The following is a 22,050-nucleotide window of genomic DNA, read 5'->3' as shown; positions in this document are numbered from 1 at the left end:
GCCCAGGCAGTGCTGAGGCTGCTAGTTCAGGAACCACACCGAGTTCCGCGATATCGGTCTCCTCCAAATCGGATGCTTGAAGGTTTCCCGCGTCCCTTCTGCGGAGCAGGCCCTCAGCTGTAGGGCCAGGTGGCCTGGCCCAAACACATTCCTTCCCGGGGCGATCACCGACGCCGAGCCGCCGAAGGGCAAGCAATCATTAGACAGCTCCCGGAGGCCAGGCTAACCCGGCGGCTGCAGACTCTGCCCTCGCACGTGACCGCTGGGCGTCTACACATACATTCGCCCGCCTCCCCCCACCTCCACCTCCGGGCCCGGCGGCCCAGTGGAGCCCAGGACCGCTCCCGTCTCCGGGCTGCGGCTGTGCCCGCGATGGCGCTGCGGGACGCGCTCCTCTGCTGCCTGTGGGTGGTCTGGCTCGGCCACCCCGGCCTGGGACTGCCCCTGGCGCCCGCCCGCCGCCCGAGTCCCGCTCCGGCGGTTGGTGAGTCGTCCGTGACCTTCCCTCCCCGGAGGGGCCGGGGAGCGCTGGGGCGGAAGCGCCGCTCAAAGTCAGAAAAGTGCCCGGGACAGGCCGAGCGGGGGCCCCGGCCGGGAGCCTGGCGAGCGGAGCGCGGGGAGGGCGAGGGCGACGCGGGGGCCGAGCGCCCAGCCCACCCGCCGGGAGGTCGGGCTCCGCGGGGAGGAGTCCCCGCGCCCGAGGGCGCTCCACGCGGGCGCGCGGCGGCCGGAGCCCGCTCCTTGCAGGGGTTGCACTTAGTGTGTCCAGGTCTTTGCCCCCGGGCAAGGAAGGAAGGAAGGAAGGAAGGGAGCTGCGGGCCTCCGGGGAACATCTGGGAGTCGGCTTCCCGCGCTTCCCGCGGCCCCGAGTCCGCGCAGAGCGGAGGGGAGCCGAGGGCGCTCCGCACGCCGCCGGGTGTGCCTCTCGGTGGGGCTCGGAGGATCTTCGGTCCCCGCCGCCGAGTGTGGTGACATTTTCTGCCCCCTCCCCCAGGCAGAGCGCGATCACAGCCTCGGGGCGACCCACCCCGAGTCCAGGTTGGGACCTTCTTTTCACGTTGCCCCGATGCCGGGCTGCGGGCGCGAGCGGTCTCGCTCATGCTCAGCGCTTTGCACGGTGCCCGTGGCAGGGCTGGTTCTCAAAGTGTGGGCCGGGGCCGCCAGCAGCCGCATCCCCTAAGCTTGTGAGAAATGCAAGTTTCCGTCCCTACCTTCGCCTATCGATCCCGAAACTCCGAGGATCGGGGCTCAGCAATCTGTTTAAGAAACCCTCGTGGTGATTCTGGTAGACGCGACAGTGTGAGAGCCACTGGCCCAGGACAGATAAATGTTGGACGAGAGATTTCGCAATGCCACCTGAGCCGTCAGTTGCAAAAATCAAGGTGCCCACACCTCCCAGACTCCCTTTAAAACAATTGCTCTGTTGTTGAGAGAGGGGAACGTTAGCCAGCTGTTTGGGGCATCGGCGCAGTGCTGAGTCCTGAAACCTCCCGTCTTATCTGTCGCCCTTTCTCATGTGACGTGGGGAAGGCCTCCTCTTTGAAAGCCAAGTCCTCATGACTCAGCTCTTAGGCAGTCGAAAACAAGAACGGTTTCCCAACTGTCAGGCGTAAGACATTGCTCCAAAACACTTTTGTCTGCTGGTTCCTGCTCTCATTAAAGCTGGAGCCGTGCTTCATCGGGTGGCTGTGTAGGATTCAGAGATAAAAGGTCCCCGGTGACATGGGGGAACCAATGGCAAGTTCACCTTCTGCTTTTGAGAATCCGATTGCTGAAGGCTTCAGTGACACCAGGCGGGGGTCCAGCGAATCGCCACTCCCACCTCCGTCGTTTGGTAGGAAAGCAGCAAGGTTGAATTCCCCCCCCCCCCCCCCCCAAGAGGAAGGGAAAGGGAACTTCAAAAAGCTGCTGAAGTGTGGACTCGGCCGTTTCACATTGGATATATTCTTTTACTTTTTCATTTGATGTAAACCCCCAACCCAACCCAGAATGTCTGGATTTCCTTACAACACCCACCATGACGGCCTCCGGCTCACTTATTTGGTGTGTATGTGTGTGCAACACCCACCATGACAGCCTCCGGCTCACTTATTTGGTGTGTATGTGTGTGCAACACCCACCATGACGGCCCCCGGCTCACTTATTTGGTGTGTATGTGTGTGCGCACGCCAATGCCCAGTGTCCCTTTCCTGGCCAAGTCCTGGTGGTCAAGAGGACAAAAACCCAGGGAAGCTCCACCAGAGTGTGTTAGCCACAACTCCTTAGCGTTGGTAGGTCAGGACCTGCTGGACTATTTGGTAGGAACTGACATAAACAGATACTAGTGAACAGAAGCACGTATTTTAAACAGCAGTATGTCCAAACATGGTTTACCAGATCCTCTAGGATAAATTAAAACATTTAAGATAAGTAAGTTTTTTTTGGGGGGGGGTATAATTTTGAGCATTTACGTACCTATGTTGACAACACACACATATTTGTGGAAATATTTTTAAAGAAAGTAGTTGTGTAGGGAAAAGAACTTTGGATTGCTAACCTGAGAATCTGAATTGGAGTGTGGGCTCTGCCGCCGGCCAGGTCTATGGTCTTGGGGACACACACACACGCACACACACACACACATATACACACTCAGCATTTTATATACAATTTTATTAGAAGTAGAAGGTGAGGCCTCCCAAGGTTCACTATTCATAAATCTCAGGTTAAGGGCCTGTCAGAGCTCATTCTTAGCTACTATTTAAAGACACCCTCCAGTGCATCTAAGTAATTACCCCTCACTTACCTGTCTGGGAATCCAGTGTAGTGGAAAGAACACTGGACTGCAAGCCTGGAGAAACTGGTTCTAGTTTAGCTTTCATTGCCGGAGGGAATCCTGAAATTTGCCTATGCCTAATTAAAGAATGTTTGTTGAGAGCCTAATGTAGGTCAGACATACTAGATGCTTGAGATATATACATCTAGGTATTAAATCATATAAGATGGATATGTCCTCACTGTGTTTCCAGTTTTGGTTGACAAAAATGTAGTATATTTATAATCTCATGTCCCTTAATCACAGTAGGTGTCAGCATCCATTTTACACGAGGTGAGTGAGAGAGAGGGATATCACAGGGAGGAGCAACAACCTGTCATCCTACTGGAAATATTTACGTAGAAAGACCAAAAAAAGAATTCGATTTAACACCATTTCTTTTCTAATCACCAGGACAGTTCTGGCATGTGACTGACTTACACTTAGACCCTACTTACCACATCACAGATGACCACACAAAAGTGTGTGCTTCGTCCAAAGGCACAAATGCCTCCAATCCTGGCCCTTTTGGAGATGTTATGTGTGATTCTCCATACCACCTTATCTTGTCAGCATTTGATTTTATTAAAAATTCGGGACAAGAAGCATCTTTCATGATATGGACAGGGTAAGTTATTATATAAGTACCAGGAGTTACTCAGTGTCTTAAGCTTCATTAGATTGCTGAATTCCATAAGATTAATTATGTTTTAAAATTATTTGGTTTAAGAAATTCCAGGTCATTCAAATTAATCAACATTATTAGAGATCAAATTTTTAGAACTGTGTGTTTTTTAGAGTACACACTCTAGAAATATGTTGATGCTAGGACATGAATCCATAAGCAGCACACTTATATCAGTATCTTGATATTTTGTCACTTATTAATGTGATAAAGGTCTTGATTAAATAATAAAAACAAATGGCAAAAATGGGAGTCAACCCGTGATAGCAGTTTTGCAAACAGCACCCTCTGGTGGTATAATGAAATATTCCATCCGTTACGGTAGAGGGAAGAGGCCTCTATTTCCTGTACCGGAAGCAGTATTATTATTTTCTCCATTTTACATGTAAGGAAATGAAAGCACCGAGCAGCTCAGTAACTTGCCCGAGTGCACACAGCAAGTGGGTGGCAAAGCTGGGATTTTAAAAAAAATATATTTTATTGATTTTTTACAGGGAGGAAGGGAGAGGGATTGAGAGTTAGAAACATCGATGAGAGAGAAGCATCGATCAGCCGCCTCCTGCACACCCCCGACTGGGGGTGTGCCTGCAGCCAATGTACATGCCCTTGACTGGAGTGGAACCTGGGACCCTTTAGTCCCCAGGCCGACGCTCTATCCAGTGAGCCAAACCAGCCAGGCCAAAGCTGGGATTTTTTTATTTTTTTTAAAATATATTTTATTGATTTTTCACAGAGAGGAAGGGAGAGGGATAGAGAGTCAGAAACATCGATAAGAGAGAAACATCGATCAGCCGCCTCCTGCACATCTCCCACTGGAGATGTGCCCGCAACTCAGATACATGCCCTTGACTGGAGTCGAACCTGGGACCCTTTAGTCCCCAGGCCGACGCTCTATCCGCTGAGCCAAACCGGTTTTGGCAAAGCTGGGATTTTTAATCCAGGCATTTTGGCTCTGGAATCTGTGCTTTTAATTTACTAAAATTTATTATTTCTCATCAATCTGCAGTCAGGCAGTAAAACAGGCTGAGATTTCTAGTTTATCTTTTGTGATTACACACATTTTTAAAATGAGATTCTTTGTGGCCAAAACCGGTTTGGCTCAGTGGATAGAGCGTCGGCCTGTGGACTGAAAGGTCCCAGGTTCGATTCCGGTCAAGGGCATGTACCTGGGTTGCGGGCATATCCCCAGTAGGAGATGTGCAGGAGGCAGCTGATCGATGTTTCTCTCTCATCGATGTTTCTAACTCTCTATCTCTCTCCCTTCCTCTCTGTAAAAAATCAATAAAATACATTTAAAAAAAAATGAGATTCTTTGTGGGAGAAAGGTAAATGAAGAGTAGTTTGTCAACTCTTCACTCACATCTGCTGTTTGATGGCAGAGGTTTGCAAAGACAGTACACAGCAAGCCATTATGCATAAGTCTCGTGAATTTTTTATGTAACCTGACTTTGTTCTCTATGATTCTTTGTTATTTTCAGGGACAGCCCACCTCATGTTCCAGTGTATGAACTCTCAACAGACACAGTCATAATGGTGATCGCTAATATGACAACCACTGTCCAGACTCTCTTTCCAAATCTCCAGGTTTTCCCTGCACTGGGGAATCATGACTATTGGCCACAGGTAAATCTGACCTTAACTTCCAGAAGTGCTTAAAGGATTTTTCCCATCAGTGGTGTAAAAATTGTGACAATAACTGGCTGATGGTAAGCTGTGGAGTGGGGCTCATTGAGGCAGAGTGTGCTCTTAATGCTGACCACCAATGAAGGCAAGATGAGTGTTTGGAGGACTTTAAAAATGACTCTTAATAACTCATAAAATGTTATGTGCATAGTGAGTTTTTGGAAGCACATACCTAGTTTGTGAACTATTAATTTTTCTTTTTCTTTATAATCTTCCTTTATTTCGCCTTTCTTTTGAGTAATTTTGTCATTTATTCATATTTGCATGATTCAGTTAAGGAGGAAGGTTAACATTGACAAATGTTTATGTTTTTCAGAATAACAATTAGGCATACAAAGCTCACCACACCCTAATCTAAGCTGGATTGTGATCGAAAACTTTAAAAACATAGCAAACTATCATAAGAACCAAAGAGAGAGGTTCAGGTTCAAGCCCCGTTTATCTAATTAAGATGTGATTCAAGGCAGAGACTGTATTCAGAATATAGACAGCCGAGCTTCAACTTATCAGAGCAGCTCTTTGTTAAGCAGCCTGTGTGTAACAGCTAATACCAGCTTTGGTTTCATGGTCTTGTTATAGTAGTGTAGAACCCTCGATTTGTACAGTTTTAAGAAATCTCAGAGATTATTGTTTAGTCCAGAGCATGGCAAATTAGGGACTCTGGTCCAAATTGGCTTGCCACCTGTTTTAAATAAAGTTTTATTGAAACACAAGTATGCCCATTCTTCCTGTATTGCCTACGGCTTCTTTTGCACCAACTGCAGAGCAGAATAGTTGTGACAGATCGTATCAGTCATAAGCCTATCCTACTTATTATTTTGCCTTTTGTAGAAGAGGTTTGCTGACCTTGGTCTAGATCAGTGATGGCGAGCCTATGACACGTGTGTTAGAGGTGACACGCGAACTCATTTTTTTGGTTGATTTTTCTTTGTTAAATGGCATTTAAATATATAAAATAAATATCAAAAATATAAGTCTTTGTTTTACTATGGTTGCAAAGATCAAAAAATTTCTGTATGTGACACGGCACCAGAGTTAAGTTAGGGTTTTTCAAAATGCTGACACGCCGAGCTCAAAAGGTTTGCCATCCCTGGTCTAGATCTACTCTTCATTTTATAGATGAGAAAACAGGCCTAGAAATGTTAAGTTGCTTGTTGAAGCACTCACAATCACTCAGGGGCGGAGCCCACATCCTGGATCTTTTCTGTGCAACTAGACCAATGCCCTTGCACACATCCCTTGCTCTTGCCAGAATAACATACTCAACACCTCTGGATTATGATGTTTACTGTCCTGCCTCTCTTTGTCTACATTTTTCTTTTTGCTTAGAATATCTTTCCCATCTCATGTCAAAAGGATGCTTCATGAGAGTTTTGATTATATTAGTCAATCTAACCTGAATAGAGTGATTTTGAAAAGTTGTGCTCTGGGATGAGGGTAAGTTTCAAGTGACTTCTTTTCTTTTTTTAAAAATATATTTGATTGATTTTTTACAGAGAGGAAGGGAGAGAGATAGAGAGTTAGAAACATCGATGAGAGAGAAACATCGATCAGCCGCCTCCTGCACATCCCCCACTGGGGATGTGCCCGCAACCCAGGTACATGCCCTTGACCGGAATCGAACCTGGGACCTTTCAGTCCATAGGCCGACATTCTATCCACTGAGCCAAACCGGTTTTGGCTCAAGTGACTTCTTGACACTGACCTCCAGCCTTCAGATGAACACAGTGTGAGTCTTTGTGAGCTGGCCTCTCAAACAGTGGCCAACTTTTGTGACCACTGCGATGTTAGAGCACACGGTGCAGAGGCTTGGGGGTGACGGTCTCCGGGAGCCAGAGGCTGCACACATTGTTTTATTAGGTGACAGGCAGACTGGTACGGTGGAAAAGTGAGGTGTAGAGTCACATTCACTAGAATTTAAATCCTCATCTCGCCTTGCTTCTAACAGCTTGACCAACTTGGATAATTCACTTAATGTCCCTGATCCATAGGTCACTCATTTGCAAATAGCAACAATTCCTTCCTTGCAGAATTTTTGTGAGAATTAGTGACACTTTATGAAAAGGCACAACTTTGTTATAGCATTAAGCTGTGGCATGCGATACATTGTCCTATCTCCTTTGAGGATTTCTTTCTTTTTACTTTTATCTCTGTCTTCTTTTAATTTATTTTTTATTTCTTAAAAATCTTTATTGCTGAACGTATTACAGATGTCTCCTTTGTCTTCTTTTTATGAAGTCACATCTTATAATAATTCAAAGATGTAGGTACCACCCAACTTCTAAACTGTATCCTATTACGTGTACAGCTAAGGTAAACTGGACAGTCTGCATACCTTAAACAGTTAATTTTTTTCTCTTTCTAGCTTATGACTTTATATTTGAAAATCTTTTTATTATTCTACTCCCATCCTCCCATCCCACATGTCACATTTCAGGAATGTCAAATGTAACATGAAAGCCTCACCACAATATTACTAGAGACTGATACCTGCGATTGAATTCTGGAGGGTGTTAGTAACAAATACAGATGACAAGTGTTGTTTCCATTAAAACCCCATAAACATGTACATAAACATAGCTACATAAACGTACACATACAGAGGCATGTCCCCACCCATTCCATCAGAAGGTGATATTCGTGTGGGCAGCCCGGGGATTCCTTCCAGTGGCCACCCGCCCAAGAAAGCAGCCTGGGCCAGGGTCCTCATTTACTCCTAAACTGGTAAGGCTGGTGCCATGGAACTTACGGGTGGGTCCCATTGAATACCTCATTTCTCAGCAGTGGTCATGTCATAGCCCAAACAAACTGAGATGATAGTATGGTCCAATAGATAAGTGGAGGTAAGCGTGATGGCGCAAAGACCTGGGATTTCGAGCCTGCTCTGTGACTGACCAGTTGTTCCTGGATGAATCACCTAAGTTCTCTGGTGCTGATATTTCTCATATTTAAAATGGAAAAGTGTAGAGTGCTTTTTGTATAATTTTAAGATTCCACTAGACCATGTTAGTATCTTGGTTTCCATCTAAAAGTAAACACACGGTTGAAACTTTAGGTATTTTTTTGATGATGATGACCAATTTTTAATTTTTATTTTAAATTGATATTTACAGAGAGGGAAGGAGAGGGAGAGAGAAACATCATAATATGAGAGTGCAAAATTGATCGGCTGCTTCCTATACACCCCCCACCAGGGATTGCCCCCGAAACCCAGGCATGTGCCCTGACCAGGAATGGAACTGTCAGCGTTTTGGTGCAACCTTTTGGTACATAGGATGACGCCCAACCAACTGAGCCACACCAGCCAGGGCAATGACAACTAATTCTAAATCAGAATCTGGATTGGCCTATGCTGTTGTGTAATTTTCAGACAGGTGATTCTGATCTCTGACACGAACTGAAAATATGCTTTGGATAATTAGTTCCAGTTAAAACAAGTTATTTGCTTATTACTTGCTCTGAATGTATTTATACTTTCATTATGTACTAGACATATGTATTAGGAACTAAGGTGACTCGGGTGTCATCTTGAGACATAATTAAGCATTTTAATTAATGCTAACAAGGAAACTCCTTTAAGAAATAGGTCTCTATCACTATTATACAAGGAAATGAAGACAGTGAATAAAATGGCATCAGTTTTTTATTATATTTTTTTAAAGACCAAAGTAGGAATAATTACCCAATTTTACAAATGCTTTCTGGGTTTCTATTCAGTATCTACTTTCTTAAAGTTTTGTTTTTTTCTCCCTTAGAGCTTATGTCACATAAACATATATTATTGTAGTATGATAAATAGGATGATAAAATATACTTTATGATAATAAAAATAATGTTTTATACATCTAGTACACCATTAAAAATCAACACGTTGATAAAATTCAGGCTGACATAAGAGACTTCTTCAAATCAAATTTTTATGGTTATAAATCTATAAGAGGTTAAGAAGTTTTTTTACTAGTGTTAACATTTCAGAGGACTTATTCTAATTTTTTTCCATTCCTTCCACATGCTATGATTCCACATATGAGTGAGATTCCACATGTGATACTTGTCTTTCTCTGACTGGCTTATTTCACTTAAGATAATACTCTCCAAGTCCTTCCATGCTGTCTCAGAGGGTAAGAGATCTAGATTTCACATATAAGTGAAATCATAAGGCATTTGCCCTTCTCTGTCTAATCCTTTTTTTGTCAACTTGATGAATCATTATTCAAGGCCTGGTTCAACTGCTCTATTGTCTTTCCCTGCTGACTCTTTGGGCCAGACTTGATTGTTCTTGCTTCTATACTCCCAGAACCTCTGCAGTAGTACCTTGTGCACTGTCTTATAGGTGATTGATTGTATTTTGTCCCCGTCTCTCCAACTAAGTTATAAATTCCTTGAAGATCTAGTATTCATCTTTGCATTTTCAGATACCTAACATAGTAGTAAACACTCAAGCAATGTTTAGTTAATTGACCCACATATTCATTAGAGTTTCAATGGTGACTTATATTGTTTGTGGCCAGGATCAACTGCCTGCATTCACCAGCAAGGTGTACAGTGCGGTAGCAAACCTCTGGAAACCATGGCTAGATGAAGAAGCTATTCAGACTTTAAAGAAAGGTAGGTGAAAGATGTACTCATCTCTATTTTGCCTCTATTTTTATTAACGTTGTTTAGACTTAGGTCTTTCATATTTGCTTGGCTGTGCCAATTCTGAAGAGCCTCTGTACCCAGTTTTTCTGGAGGCCACAAATCATGTTTGAAAGCCGAGGAGAGAGAGGCAGGGATGGTGAGTGGGCCCAGGGCCAGCAACTCAGTGACTAGCTCTGACAGTAGACTCTTGGGTGTTCTATTGCCACTGGTTTGCTGGTGTCAGTGGGCTTATGCCTTTAAGCTTCATCTCCATAGAGAGTGTAGTATCCTTGGTTTGTCTGCCATTTCTTCATTGGTCTCTGGCAAGATCCATGTGTGTTGCCATTTTTTTGATTTTGTATTTCACAATAATTCTCAACTTCCCCAATCATACAAGAGTAAGAGTTGGTATATTAATATTTCTTTTACAAAATTCAGTACCTCATTGTCTAGTGCCAATATATTTGTTGTATTTTCACCTGAATATTGGAAACAACTCTCGTTACTTCTATGTATAGAAGAGCGAACATTGGACCTGACACATGTAGGTTTTCCATAGTGTTTGTTAAACCTGATTCTTACCTAATGATGGCCTGTGCATATACAAACTAAACAATGAGATCCTATGTAATAAAAGCCTAATATGCAAATTGACTGAACGGCAGAAAGACCAGTGAAATGACCAGTCGCTGTGATGTGCACTGACCACCAGGGAGCAGACGCTCAACACAGGAGCTGCCCCAGGCCCCAGGCCAGCCAAGGCGGGTGCCAGTGGGGACCTCCCCTGATCACCCCACTGGTCACCCCACAGAGGGAGGCGAGTGGTGGGGGTGGGGGTGGGGCCAGCAAGCGGGCAGCGCCAGGCTGGCCAAGGTGGGTGCCAGTGGGGGCCACCAATCATCCTGCCGGTCACCCCATAGATCGGCCCTGATCGCCGGCCAGGCTTAGGGACCCTACCCATGCACAAATTTCATGCACCAGGCCTCTAGTATAAATATAACCATCCTGGCTGGTTTGTAAATAGTTTTTTTTTTTTAAATGTTAATGAAGAATTTGCTTTCATAGTGAATGCATATCTGTGTGTTTCTCTAGAATGTGTTTAAATTTGTTTTTATAGGTGGCTTTTATTCACAGAAAGTTTCAACTAATCCGAACCTTAGGATCATCAGCCTAAACACAAACTTGTACTACGGCCCAGATATTGTGACTCTGAATAGGAGTGACCCAGCAAATCAGTTTGAATGGCTAGAAAATACACTGAATATCTCTCAGCAAAATAATGAGAAGGTAGATTTCATAGACCCAAATCATAATGGGATAAACAGAGGGCTAAATTTGTGTATTTATTAAACTGGGGGGGAGGTGCATGTCAGGTATTAATACAAATAGTAAAATTTGAAGATGTTTTCATATGAAATGCATGATAATTTATCTCTTGTTATTTGTTTTATTTTGTTTTGCTTTTAATGTTTTGAGGATTGATTGACATCAGTTCATATAAAAAAAGCTGATATTAAAATAATTGTGACCAATGTCACAGTTAACATATATGATCAACAGTGTAGTTTATTTATTATTTTTAACTATTGGCCCAGTGCGTGAAATTCGTGCGGGGGGTGGGGGGGAGGGCGTATCCCTTAGCCCAGCCTGCAACTTCTCTAATCTGGGACCCCTTGGGAGATGTCCGACTGCTGGCAGTTGGACATCCTCTCGCAATCCAGGACCACTGGCTCCTAACTGCTCACCTGCCTGCCTGTCTGATCACTCCTAACCACTCTGCCTGCCTGATCACCCCTAACCGCCTCTGCCCTCCTGCCTGACTGCCCCTAACCACCTCTGCTTGCTTGCCTGATGCTCCTAACTGCTCCTCTGCTGGCCTGATCACCTCTAACTGCTCTCCCCTGCCAGCCTGATCTCCCCTAACTGCTCTCCCCTGCCAGCCTGATTGCCCCTAACTGCTCTGCCTGCCTGATAGCCCCTAACTGCCTCTGCCTCAGCCTCTGCCACCATGGCTTTGTCCAGAAGGACCTCCAGAAGACGTCTGGTTTATGCAATCTAATTAGCATATTACCCTTTTATTAGTATAGATATATATTTTTTTTATTGATTTCAGAGAGGAAGGGAGAGAGACAGAGAGATAGAAACATCAATGAATGGAGAGAATCATTGATTGGCTGCCCCCTGCACGCCCCCTACTGGTGGGGGCTCAAGCCCGCAACCCGGTCATGTGCCCTTGTTTGGAATCAAACCTGGGACCCTTTAGTCTGCAGGCCAACGCTCTATCCACTGAGCAAAACTGGCTAGGGCAGCAGTGTAGTTTAAATGAGACAAGAGCATATATAGTGAAATAAATAGTTTTCTAATTTCATATTTTTTGGTAATAAATAGGAGAGATGGCATATTTGATTTCTAAATTTTAATTAATATACTTTTGATCTTGGGTATCTAAATGTCATTTAGTTACGACAAATGTGCAGAAAGATTCTCATCAGTTCTCCTGTGTTTCTTTCCCCAGGTGTACATCATAGCACATATCCCAGTAGGCTATCTGCCCTATTCAATGGGCACTACAGCCATGAGAGAATTGTATAATGAGAAACTGATAGATATTTTTAGAAAGTACAGCAATGTCATTGCAGGACAATTTTATGGACACACTCACAAAGACAGCATCATGGTTCTTTCAGATGAAAAAGGTAACGTTAGAAGCACCTCTTACAGATATCAGACAGCCCTCTGGGTCAGAGGGCTGTCCCCAAACTCGATTCTCGTCTTTTCACATAAATGCGTTGATACAAGAGGCCTTGATTGCGCTGTGATGAAGCCAATTTTATTAAAGCAATTAAAGCATGCACCTTTATTAAAGAAGCAAGGCAAGCAAATCTATGCATCTGGCTTAGGAAGCACAGATGGGTCCCAGCTAATCTGAAGAGTGAGTGGGGTGGGGGTCCGAGGCATTATATACCCTCCTGTCTATAGGTTTCAGCATCCCTCTGCTGAATATTTTGGTACAGATTCATTCTCAAGGTCCCTTTCTATCTTGTGTCCTTCCCAGAATTCATGAGGAGCACCTGGCAACTTTAACTTGCCAAGCCTTGAGGCTGCTGGCTGCTCTGCTTAGGGAGTAAAACTGCCTTTTTTTCCTTTCCTCTTCCCCCCTCCTTTTCTGCATTCTCTCCTTAGGGAGGATTTTAACCATTTGCTCTCAAGTGTCCTTGGCTGGAGAAGATAATGGCTTGTTATTTACAAGCTGGTTGTCAATTGCTCACACTGTTCAGCCTTGTTTTACAAACTCTCCTGCCTCAGGTTCCCTAGTCACTTGCTCTGGATTTTCCTAGCCTCTTACTGCCCTGTAACAGTAATATGACATTTTGTTCGTATCGCCCCAATCCAAGATGCTAAAGCAAAGCATCGAAACGCTGGTAATGTTTACTGAGTTAGCAAATTAAATGTTTCATTAAATCCAGCACCAGATTTTACTTAATATAAAAAGCAAAGGACAATTTACCATTGGTTTAAAGTAAAACATAATAAACTCTTTTAAGTACTTATATGCATTGTTAATGACTCAGCATTAAAAAAAAAAAAAAGAAAAAAAAGAAAAAAAAAAACACAGAAGAAACTCTAGCATCAAACTGAACAATGATGATCTATTTTAAAAAATTATTTCTGCACGAGGGTAGAAAACTTGAGAGTTAACAAAGCAAGACTTCTGATTTTATAGTAGTCAGTGTTGAGAAAAATCAATATGTGTTTTTTTCAGTAATTGGGGAAAATTTTTGAAATGCTTTACCTCTTTTATTTGGAATGGGTGGTCTTGGTAAGAATGATGATCTTTTAGAAGTTGATAGTTTTTTTACTCAGAAATTTAGTTCTATGATATGTATAAAACATGGTGACACTTAAATCAAATATTTATTATGTAATCATTGGAATATTGTTTCAGGTAGAGGTACAGGACATGTGTGTGTACTTGTAATAACTTGAATTTTTTATTATGAAACATTTTAAATATCCGAGAGCAGAGAGAATGGTAAAACAAACTCATATACCATCATTTATTTTAGCATCTATCAAGATTTTTGCCACATTTGCTTTACCTATCCATTTTTTAAATTTTTTCCTGAATTATCTAAAAGGGAATCTTAACATCAGATGTCTTAGCCCTACATGCTTCTGGATAGATTGCTAAAATACATGAGTCACTTACATAATCATAATACCTTTAATTTATCTAACAAAATTAATAATAATTCTTTGCTATCATTTAATACCAACCCATAATAAAATGTTTCTATTTTCTCAAAAGTGTTTCTGACAGATGTTTCAAGTCAGGAATCATTAAAGATCATATATTTTTGGCCTACTATGTCTATTAATCTCTTAACCTGGAACTTGTTCATATTTTCAATATAGTTAAACTCAGTCTCTAAACAAATATTTTTTATGTGCACATGTTTTGTCCAGGAAGTCCAATAAATTCTGCGTTTGTGGCTCCTGCTGTTACCCCAGTGAAGGGCGCTTTACAGAAAGAGACCAACAACCCTGGAGTCAGACTATTTCAGTATGATCCTCATGATTATAAGTTATTGGTAAGTTGGTACAGTTTTAGAATTGACCCCATACTTGTACATGTCTTCATAACTTTCAGTAGTTGAGTTGAATGTTTTCAGCAGAGCTGTGTGCGCTGTGTTTTATGTAAAACTCCAATGTCTTCCTTTTTATATTTGGAAGGTCAGCATTTGTAAGTGTGGGCTCATGGGGTCAGCCTTTGGGAGGCTGCTTCTCTAAAACCTCTAGACTTCACCATATTCAGTTAGATCAGTGGTTCTCAACCTTGGCTGCACATTAGAATCACCTGGAAATCTTTTTAAAATCCTGATTTCTGGGTCTCATCCTCTGGAAATTCTGTTTCTTTGTTATGGGGTGGGGCCAGAACATTAGTATCAAAGAAACAGAATTTCCGGAGGATGAAGCCCAGAAATCAGGATTTTAAAAAGATTCCCAGGTGATTCTAATGTGCAGCCAAGGTTGAGCACCACTGAGTTAGATGAAGGTTTCATTAGGTAGTGTCTCATCTGTGGACTTGTATATGTGTTGAAACTTTTCACTAAGCCTTATTTGTTATTAATGACTCTTCTTTAGAATAAAGTTATGAAGGGGAGTATAGGTTCTGAACCCATTCTGTCTCATGAGCTGTATCACCTAACTTCTCGGTCTGAGTCTATTCCTTTGTAAAATGGGGATTAAAATATTGCTGCCTTCACTGAGTTGCTGTGAGGATTATATATATAAAGCACTAAGGAAATGCTTGGCTTCTCTTAAGTGCTCAATAAATGTCGGGAAAAACAATTTGTAAAGGAAGTAAGTTGAGCTGAACATTTATTTTTGTGATAAAAGTTCTCTGGAGCTTGTACACGACTCTGCTGTAGATAAGTTTAGTATAGAAAGACTGAGCATTTAGTTTATGGGTAGTACTCCTCTCAACAAAGTAATTGGGAAAGAACTTCTCAATTATAGTGTCTATTGCTGTAACTATATATATTTTTCCTAGATAAGCTTAATAGGAGGTAGTCTTTTTATTTTCTAGAATATGTTTTTATAAAAGAGGTAGGGCAGAGGAAATCTGGTTTAATCCATAAACATTGGATTGAATGAGGAAATAAGACAATTGGCAGATAAATTAGTTCAAAGGAATCTTTTTACAACTATCAGTTGCCTATTTTTGGATCTGAACCTCACTCATATATGGATCTGCATGTGTGTATATATGTACTAACATAGAATGATGTCCCTGATATAGCACTCAATACTTTTTAAAAGTCCAAAAGTTTGTATGATATGACCTCATTTTTTTAAAAAGCCCCAAAAATAGGAGATAGGTGTATATTTTCTAAATACTTATATCTGTTTTGTACATAAACTCTAGAACAACACAAGTAACACGAGAGTGTTGGTAAATGTTTAACAACCTGTTCACTCAGAAAAAAACCCCACACACTTTGATTTATAGTGTTTGCTGATTTCCATGATGTAAATACTCCCATCATGGCCAATTTCAAGCTGCCAAAGTAATATCAACTAACTGGCAGGATTCCTGAAAATTTGACAATTGGCTCTTGTGAGCTGGTTCCAGCCGCCTCCAGCACACCACTGATAGGTGTAATATTATTAGTGGTGGCCACTTCAGATGTGTGCGAATTGAAGGCTTTTTATTTTGTACATCTCTTTATGTAGTTTATATTAATTTGGATTATGTTCCTTCATTTCTTTTTAAAGTGAAAAAGTAATATAGCTCTTCTATTTGGACTCTTCCTCCAAAATCAATTCTCACTTTTTAAATGACTACAACTTGAAATTAGGAGTGGCACGTTAATCCGAGTAAGGACTCTTCTTGCTGCACAGTGTTTTATATGCCCCCGAGTGAACCCCGCGTTCTTACCGTTTTTAACCATAGGATATGTTGCAGTTTTACTTGAACCTGACAGATGCTAATCTAAAAGGAGAATCCAACTGGCAGCTGGAGTACACCCTGACCCAGACTTATGACATTGAAGATTTGCAGCCAAAAAGTTTGTATGGCTTAGCTAAAGAATTTGCAGCCCTAGACAGTAAGAAATTTGTAAAATACTATAATTACTACTTTGTGAGTTATGACAGCAGTGTAACTTGCGATGAGTTGTGTAAATCCTTTCAAATTTGTGCAATTATGAATCTTGATCATAATTCCTATGTAGATTGCCTCAAACATTATTATCTAAAGCACAATCTATAGTATTTCACAACTTGTGTTCATAGGAAATGTAACAGTGCTCTGTTTCTGCGATCAGTTTGTGAGGCTTGTTATGTAAATCTTTGCGAGTTACTGAGCGGGCAAACAGAATTCCTTTCTTTGCTTTCTTTTTTTATGATGCCCAAATGAAGATATTTTTAATATTCCAAATCTTTGTTACATTAAATATATATAAACTGCCCACTAGAATGATGTTTAGATACACATTTTCTGTCTTCCAGTTTATATGATTATATCTAATTTATACTCTTGTGACAATGCCGTTTTTATAGTCAAGGAAACGACTTCTTCTGAAGTGTGATGAATTATTTTTCAAAAGATAATTTTCAGTTTGATTGATTCACTCTTATTAAAACCCCATGTGTAAACTGAAGCTCAAACTGTTTAAATCTCATGTGTAAACTAAGGTTAACCCTATTTACATGCACTGTGTCCTCTTGGGAAAACGCAGATTTCTCATTCGGGTCATCTCTGAGTCTATGAAACATCACCAGACACGTGGTATCTAGCTGTCTTCACTCTGTGAGTGAAGGGGAGTGCTCTTCAGTACTACTAGCTTTTTTCTTTTTTTTAAAGCCTCACCCGAGGATATTTTTTCCATTGATTTTTTAGGGAGAATGGAAGAGAGAGGGAAAGAAAGAAACATCGATGTGAGAGAAACACATCGATTGGTTGCCTCCTGGATGAGCCCTGACCAGGCTTCAGGCCCAAGGAAGAGCCTGCAACCAAGGCACGTGCCCTTGACCAGAATTGAACCCGGACCCTTTGGTCTGCAGGCTGACGCTCTATCCACTGAGCCAAACTGGATAGAGCAGTACTGCTAACTTTTAATGAGAGAATGTCACAAGTTATACTTACTGAAACTGCAGTGCTAGCACAAGGCCTGGGTCCTAGTCCAGTGTCTGTCTGACACTTGGTAAATAACTGTTGAAATGAATTGAAAGGTGCGAATATTTCCCAAAGAAGTGTATGGGGATGCAGCAGTGTCATTTTCTTTGTCACAGTGTTTGGAGAGAGGATAAAAATGAGCTTTCATTCCATGGGGTTGATTTTGGGGTTCTTCCATGGTTGTTGGCTTCTCAACAGCTTCGCTCCAGCTGTTGCTTGTTTCTAGGCTCACTGGGAGGATTAAAGGAGAAGAGAAGAGGATAAGGCTGAGAAATTTAGGGGAAGAGATGATTGTACACCCCAGTACCCCCAGTACATTGGTTTGCTGGAGAATATATACAGTCAGGAGCTTTAATCAATCAATGAGGAAAGTGAAACTCATTATCCTAGTGACTGGTTTGACTTCACGCAAAAAAGGACTTTTTGGTTTCATCTTAATTTCCAGAGGGCCAAGATGTGAATATTATAAAATTAAAATATTATATCTAAGAAACTATCAATATTTGTTAGGTAAACCTTTTTTTAAATTTTTAGGTTTAAAAATAAATTAGTATGTTTTAGACGTGAGAATACTGAAACAAAGCAACGATTTATTTTTATAAAATTGTATCATTTAGAAATCATCTTACCCGCAATTCTATTCAAGGTCAGTATTGTCAGATGACTACATCATGTATTTATATATTTTTATACGTAACGGACAAATGTTTTAAGAAAACAGGCTTGCGCCGTGTCGGGAAAATTGCTGAAGGCCAAAGATGGCGGGAGGTGACTCAGACAACGAGTCCTAGCACCGGAGGTGAACACACTTGGGCTTGCAGGATGATTGTGGAGGGAATTTCTGCATCTTCTGGGGACTTGGGGAGTGAACATTTAGGGTCCTTCCCACGTTATTCTACAATAAAAACTTTTTCATGCTACCTTTTTGTGTTCAGTTTACTTTTATCTTAAAGTAGAAATAAATGGTCTCAAAGTTTCAGTAACATTTAGGTACATTATTCGTAGTTAAAGAAATGTTTCAATTCTATAATCAGAGCTGTTACTATTATTTATTGTGGTTTATTTCAGGTTATGTTCAATTATTTTAAAAAGTTATGTCCAAGGTAAAACTTGTCTTGATTTGCTTCTGCTTATTGCTAGTGCTTTGGCAAATTTATAAAATATACCTTGTTTAGATTATTTGAATTGATACTTTCAAACCAGTTTTGTTTCAACATTTAGCCACACATTGATAGGAAGGATGGAAGTAAAGGTGAGGGAAATGGGAAAGAGTCTTTAATAAGAACCACTGGTTTAGGTGGGTAGAGATTTAGGGGCAAAACATACCTACTAATATATACTAGGAAATGTCTATTCAAATGAATTCTTTCCTTTTCTAATACTAATATTCTCACATATTATGAATGGTTTGGCTAACTTGAACAACCATCTCCCATCTTGAATGACGGGGGAAAATCTTCGTAAATTCAGCAGTCCTCCTGGTGGTGCCTAGTCCTAGGATACCATCTGATCTGTGTCCAGCCACTAAGAAAATTCTGTTACTCTACCAGCTGTGGGCAAACTACGGCCCGCAGGCCGGATCCGGCCCGTTTGAAATGAATAAAACTAAAAAAAAAAAAAGACTGTACCCTTTTATGTAATGATGTTTACTTTGAATTTATATTAGTTCACACAAACACTCCATCCATGCTTTTGTTCCAGCCCTCCAGTCCAGTTTAAGAACCCATTGTGGCCCTCGAGTCAAAAAGTTTGCCCACCCCTACTCTAGACTCTTAAAAGATGAGCTGAATCCTGCCTCTTGAATATTGTCACATCTGAATGAGTCAGTCAGAGAAAGACAAATGCTATGATTTCACTGTTATGTGCAATGTAAACAAACAAACAAACAAAATTGAAGCATGTTCATAGATAAAGAGATTAATTTGCCAGAGGGGAGAGGGGTTGGGAGAAGGTGAAGGGATTAAGAAGCACTAGTTGGTAGTTACAAACAGTCACGGGGATGTAAGTTACAGCATAGAGAATATAGTTAGTAATATTGTAATAACTACGTATGATGCTAGGTTGGTATTGGAAATATGGGGCAGGGGTGAACACTTTGTAAAGCATGATTGTTTAGCCACTGTGTTGTGCACCTGAAACAAATACAAAATAATATTCAATATAAATAACTGAAAAATAAAATTAAAAAAAGAAATAGTCAACTCCAATTCAAAAGAAATAAAAAGAATATTGTCACATCTGCCTCGTGTGATTCTTCTCTGCAGTGAGCTTTATGCCACAAGAAGGAAGATGGGACTTCATTGGGCTAACAGTAGAGGTGATGTGACTGTTTCTGGACCTGCTTGCTAAATAAAACCTATGAGACTCTTGCTTTCATTGTTAACATCAGAAGAAGTTGTCAGGGGAAAAGTCATTTAATGTACAGTATTTTTCAGGATGGCCAATGCAAGCTGGTTAGATAATTAGCTCTTAAAGAGGTCTTTTTGCAGTTATATAAAAATGTTTTGTTGCCTTGTTAAAGAAATCTAGTCTATCAAAAGCATACCCACCAATGGCTTGTATTATTTTTTCCATTTCCAGATTTGAAAGATAATTAAGAATACATACATGTACATCCCTTAGCTAATCAGTTTTGGCAGCACACTGAACAGACAGATACCTGACATTGAGTTAGCTTTAAGCTTATTGGCTGTGCCAACAGCTGGAGGCAATTTGGAACCCAATCCCTGGAAAGCATTTGCAGGATTTACTACCTGTTTGCCTGACACCTTCTCAATGGTGAGAGGTCTGGGTACACTTGCTAATCCAAGAGTGTCTTAATGCTGGAGTTGAGGCAGAGGGGTCCCAATGAAGACACCTTTTCAACAACTCATTTGTCATTTTTCCTGTTAATCCCTCAAATGACTGCCCTGTGGTGTTAAAGGACAATCGCAGCAGCCTGAGGTAGTTTCTGTTCACCTGGAAAGTCATTAATCATCACCTTTTCTCTTAAAATCTAGCTGGAACCTTTAGCTGAAATATATGTGGTTTCTTACAATCCTGTATTTGTTTGCAAAAGGTTAGTATCATTAAGTTTTGAGTCTATGTATATTAAAATCCTTGGAAAATTAAAAATGTCACTTAAAATTTAAAAAATACCATTTATTCATTATTATATTTTAAATATATTTTATTGATTTTTTACAGAGAGGAAGGGAGAGGAATAGAGAGTTAGAAACATGGATCAGCTGCCTCCTGTACACCCGCCACTGGGGATGTGCCCACAACCAAGGTACATGCCCTTGACTGGAATTGAACCTGGGACCCTTGAGTCCGCAGGCTGACGCTCTATCCACTGAGCCAAACCGGTTAGGGCTCGTTATTATATTTTAATGGATATATTTGCTACACCAGGGAAAACTAAAATCTTTCATTTGGAATCTTTATGCTTTAGAAGCAAAACATGATCTTTTCAATAAGAATATATTTAAGAAGCTATTCGGCTTCAGTTGAGAATAGCAAGCCATCGAAGATTAAACAGGGGGATCCTCTGTTGAGAAGCCACAATGTTTAAGTTACTCATATGTTCAGTAATTATTTTACAGAAAAGGAAAGTGGGCCCGTACATTTATTTATCAAACAAATGTCTATGGGCAGAGTTGACTGAGAAAGATTAAGTAGCCGGCTGAAGGGATATACCTAATTAAGGAAAGAAGCTGTAACTCAAACCCTAGCCTCTGACTTCCAGCTCAGTACTATTTCCATTATGGTGGCCAAGTCTGCAGCTTTGAGCACTTTCCACATCGATGTGTAATTCATCAGGTTCACGGGGCAACAGGTAAACTCTTCTGCCCAAACCTTTTTTTGTTGTTATGTGTTTCACAATTGAGTTAATCTTTTCCAAGACTGCCTGTTAGTATTTAAAATCGTTGTGTTTATTTAGTAAACACAACTGCCTCTTTGCCTCTTTGTCCTGTTGAAATCTGCCTGTTCTGAGAGCTTGTAATCAACACTCACCTGAAGCGACTTGCTTCCTTACGGGGAAACTCACCTGATTGTCGCCCAGCAATTGAAAATAATACAACCAACACTGGGGCCACATGATGTCTTGACCTGCTTCTATTAAAATTAAACTTCCGGGTATTTTTTCCTGACCAAGACATAATCTAAGAATTACGCAAGAAAGGATTTATCCTCTTCTCTATTACTTTAGAGTAAGGGATATGGAACTTTTCAAGTATAAGAGACTTTTTTTTCAATGTTGATTTTTACATATTAATGCATTATTACTTTCAACACGCTGCTAGAAAGCTTTTATTTATTTTTTGGATAATTCTCACCCGAGGATATTTTCCTATTGCTTTTTAGAGAGAGTGGAAGGGAGGGGGAGAGACAGATAGAGAGATCCATCAATGTGAGAGAGACACATCGATGGGTTTGGTTGCCTCCTGTAGGAGCCCAGACCAGGGCTGGAGATCAAGCCTGCAACCGAGGTACATGCCCTTGACCAGAATCAAACACTGGACCCTTCAGTACACAGAATGATGTTCTATTCACTGAGCCAAACTGGCTAGGGCTAGAAAGCTTTTATTTTTAAGAACTCATTAT

At 41.2% G+C, this 22,050-nt stretch overlaps 1 protein-coding gene across 1 annotated transcript; it reads left to right on the top strand.

Moving 5' to 3' along the window:
* Window positions 1-315: 315 nt before the first annotated feature.
* Window positions 316-16,991, top strand: SMPDL3A (sphingomyelin phosphodiesterase acid like 3A). The gene is made up of 8 exons (XM_081094778.1): window positions 316-484; window positions 3,209-3,422; window positions 4,958-5,102; window positions 9,674-9,770; window positions 10,900-11,069; window positions 12,298-12,478; window positions 14,250-14,374; window positions 16,240-16,991. The coding sequence occupies exons 1-8, from the start codon at window positions 373-375 to the stop codon at window positions 16,555-16,557; spliced, it is 1,362 nt and encodes a 453-aa protein (XP_080950904.1). The 5' UTR covers window positions 316-372; the 3' UTR covers window positions 16,558-16,991.
* Window positions 16,992-22,050: the final 5,059 nt, after the last annotated feature.

This window comes from Myotis nattereri (genome assembly GCF_964212035.1).
Source record: "Myotis nattereri genome assembly, chromosome: 6".
Classification (NCBI taxonomy): Eukaryota; Metazoa; Chordata; class Mammalia; order Chiroptera; family Vespertilionidae; genus Myotis; species Myotis nattereri.
Note: the sequence above shows the minus strand (reverse complement) of the source record. Positions and strands in the feature narration are given on the sequence as shown.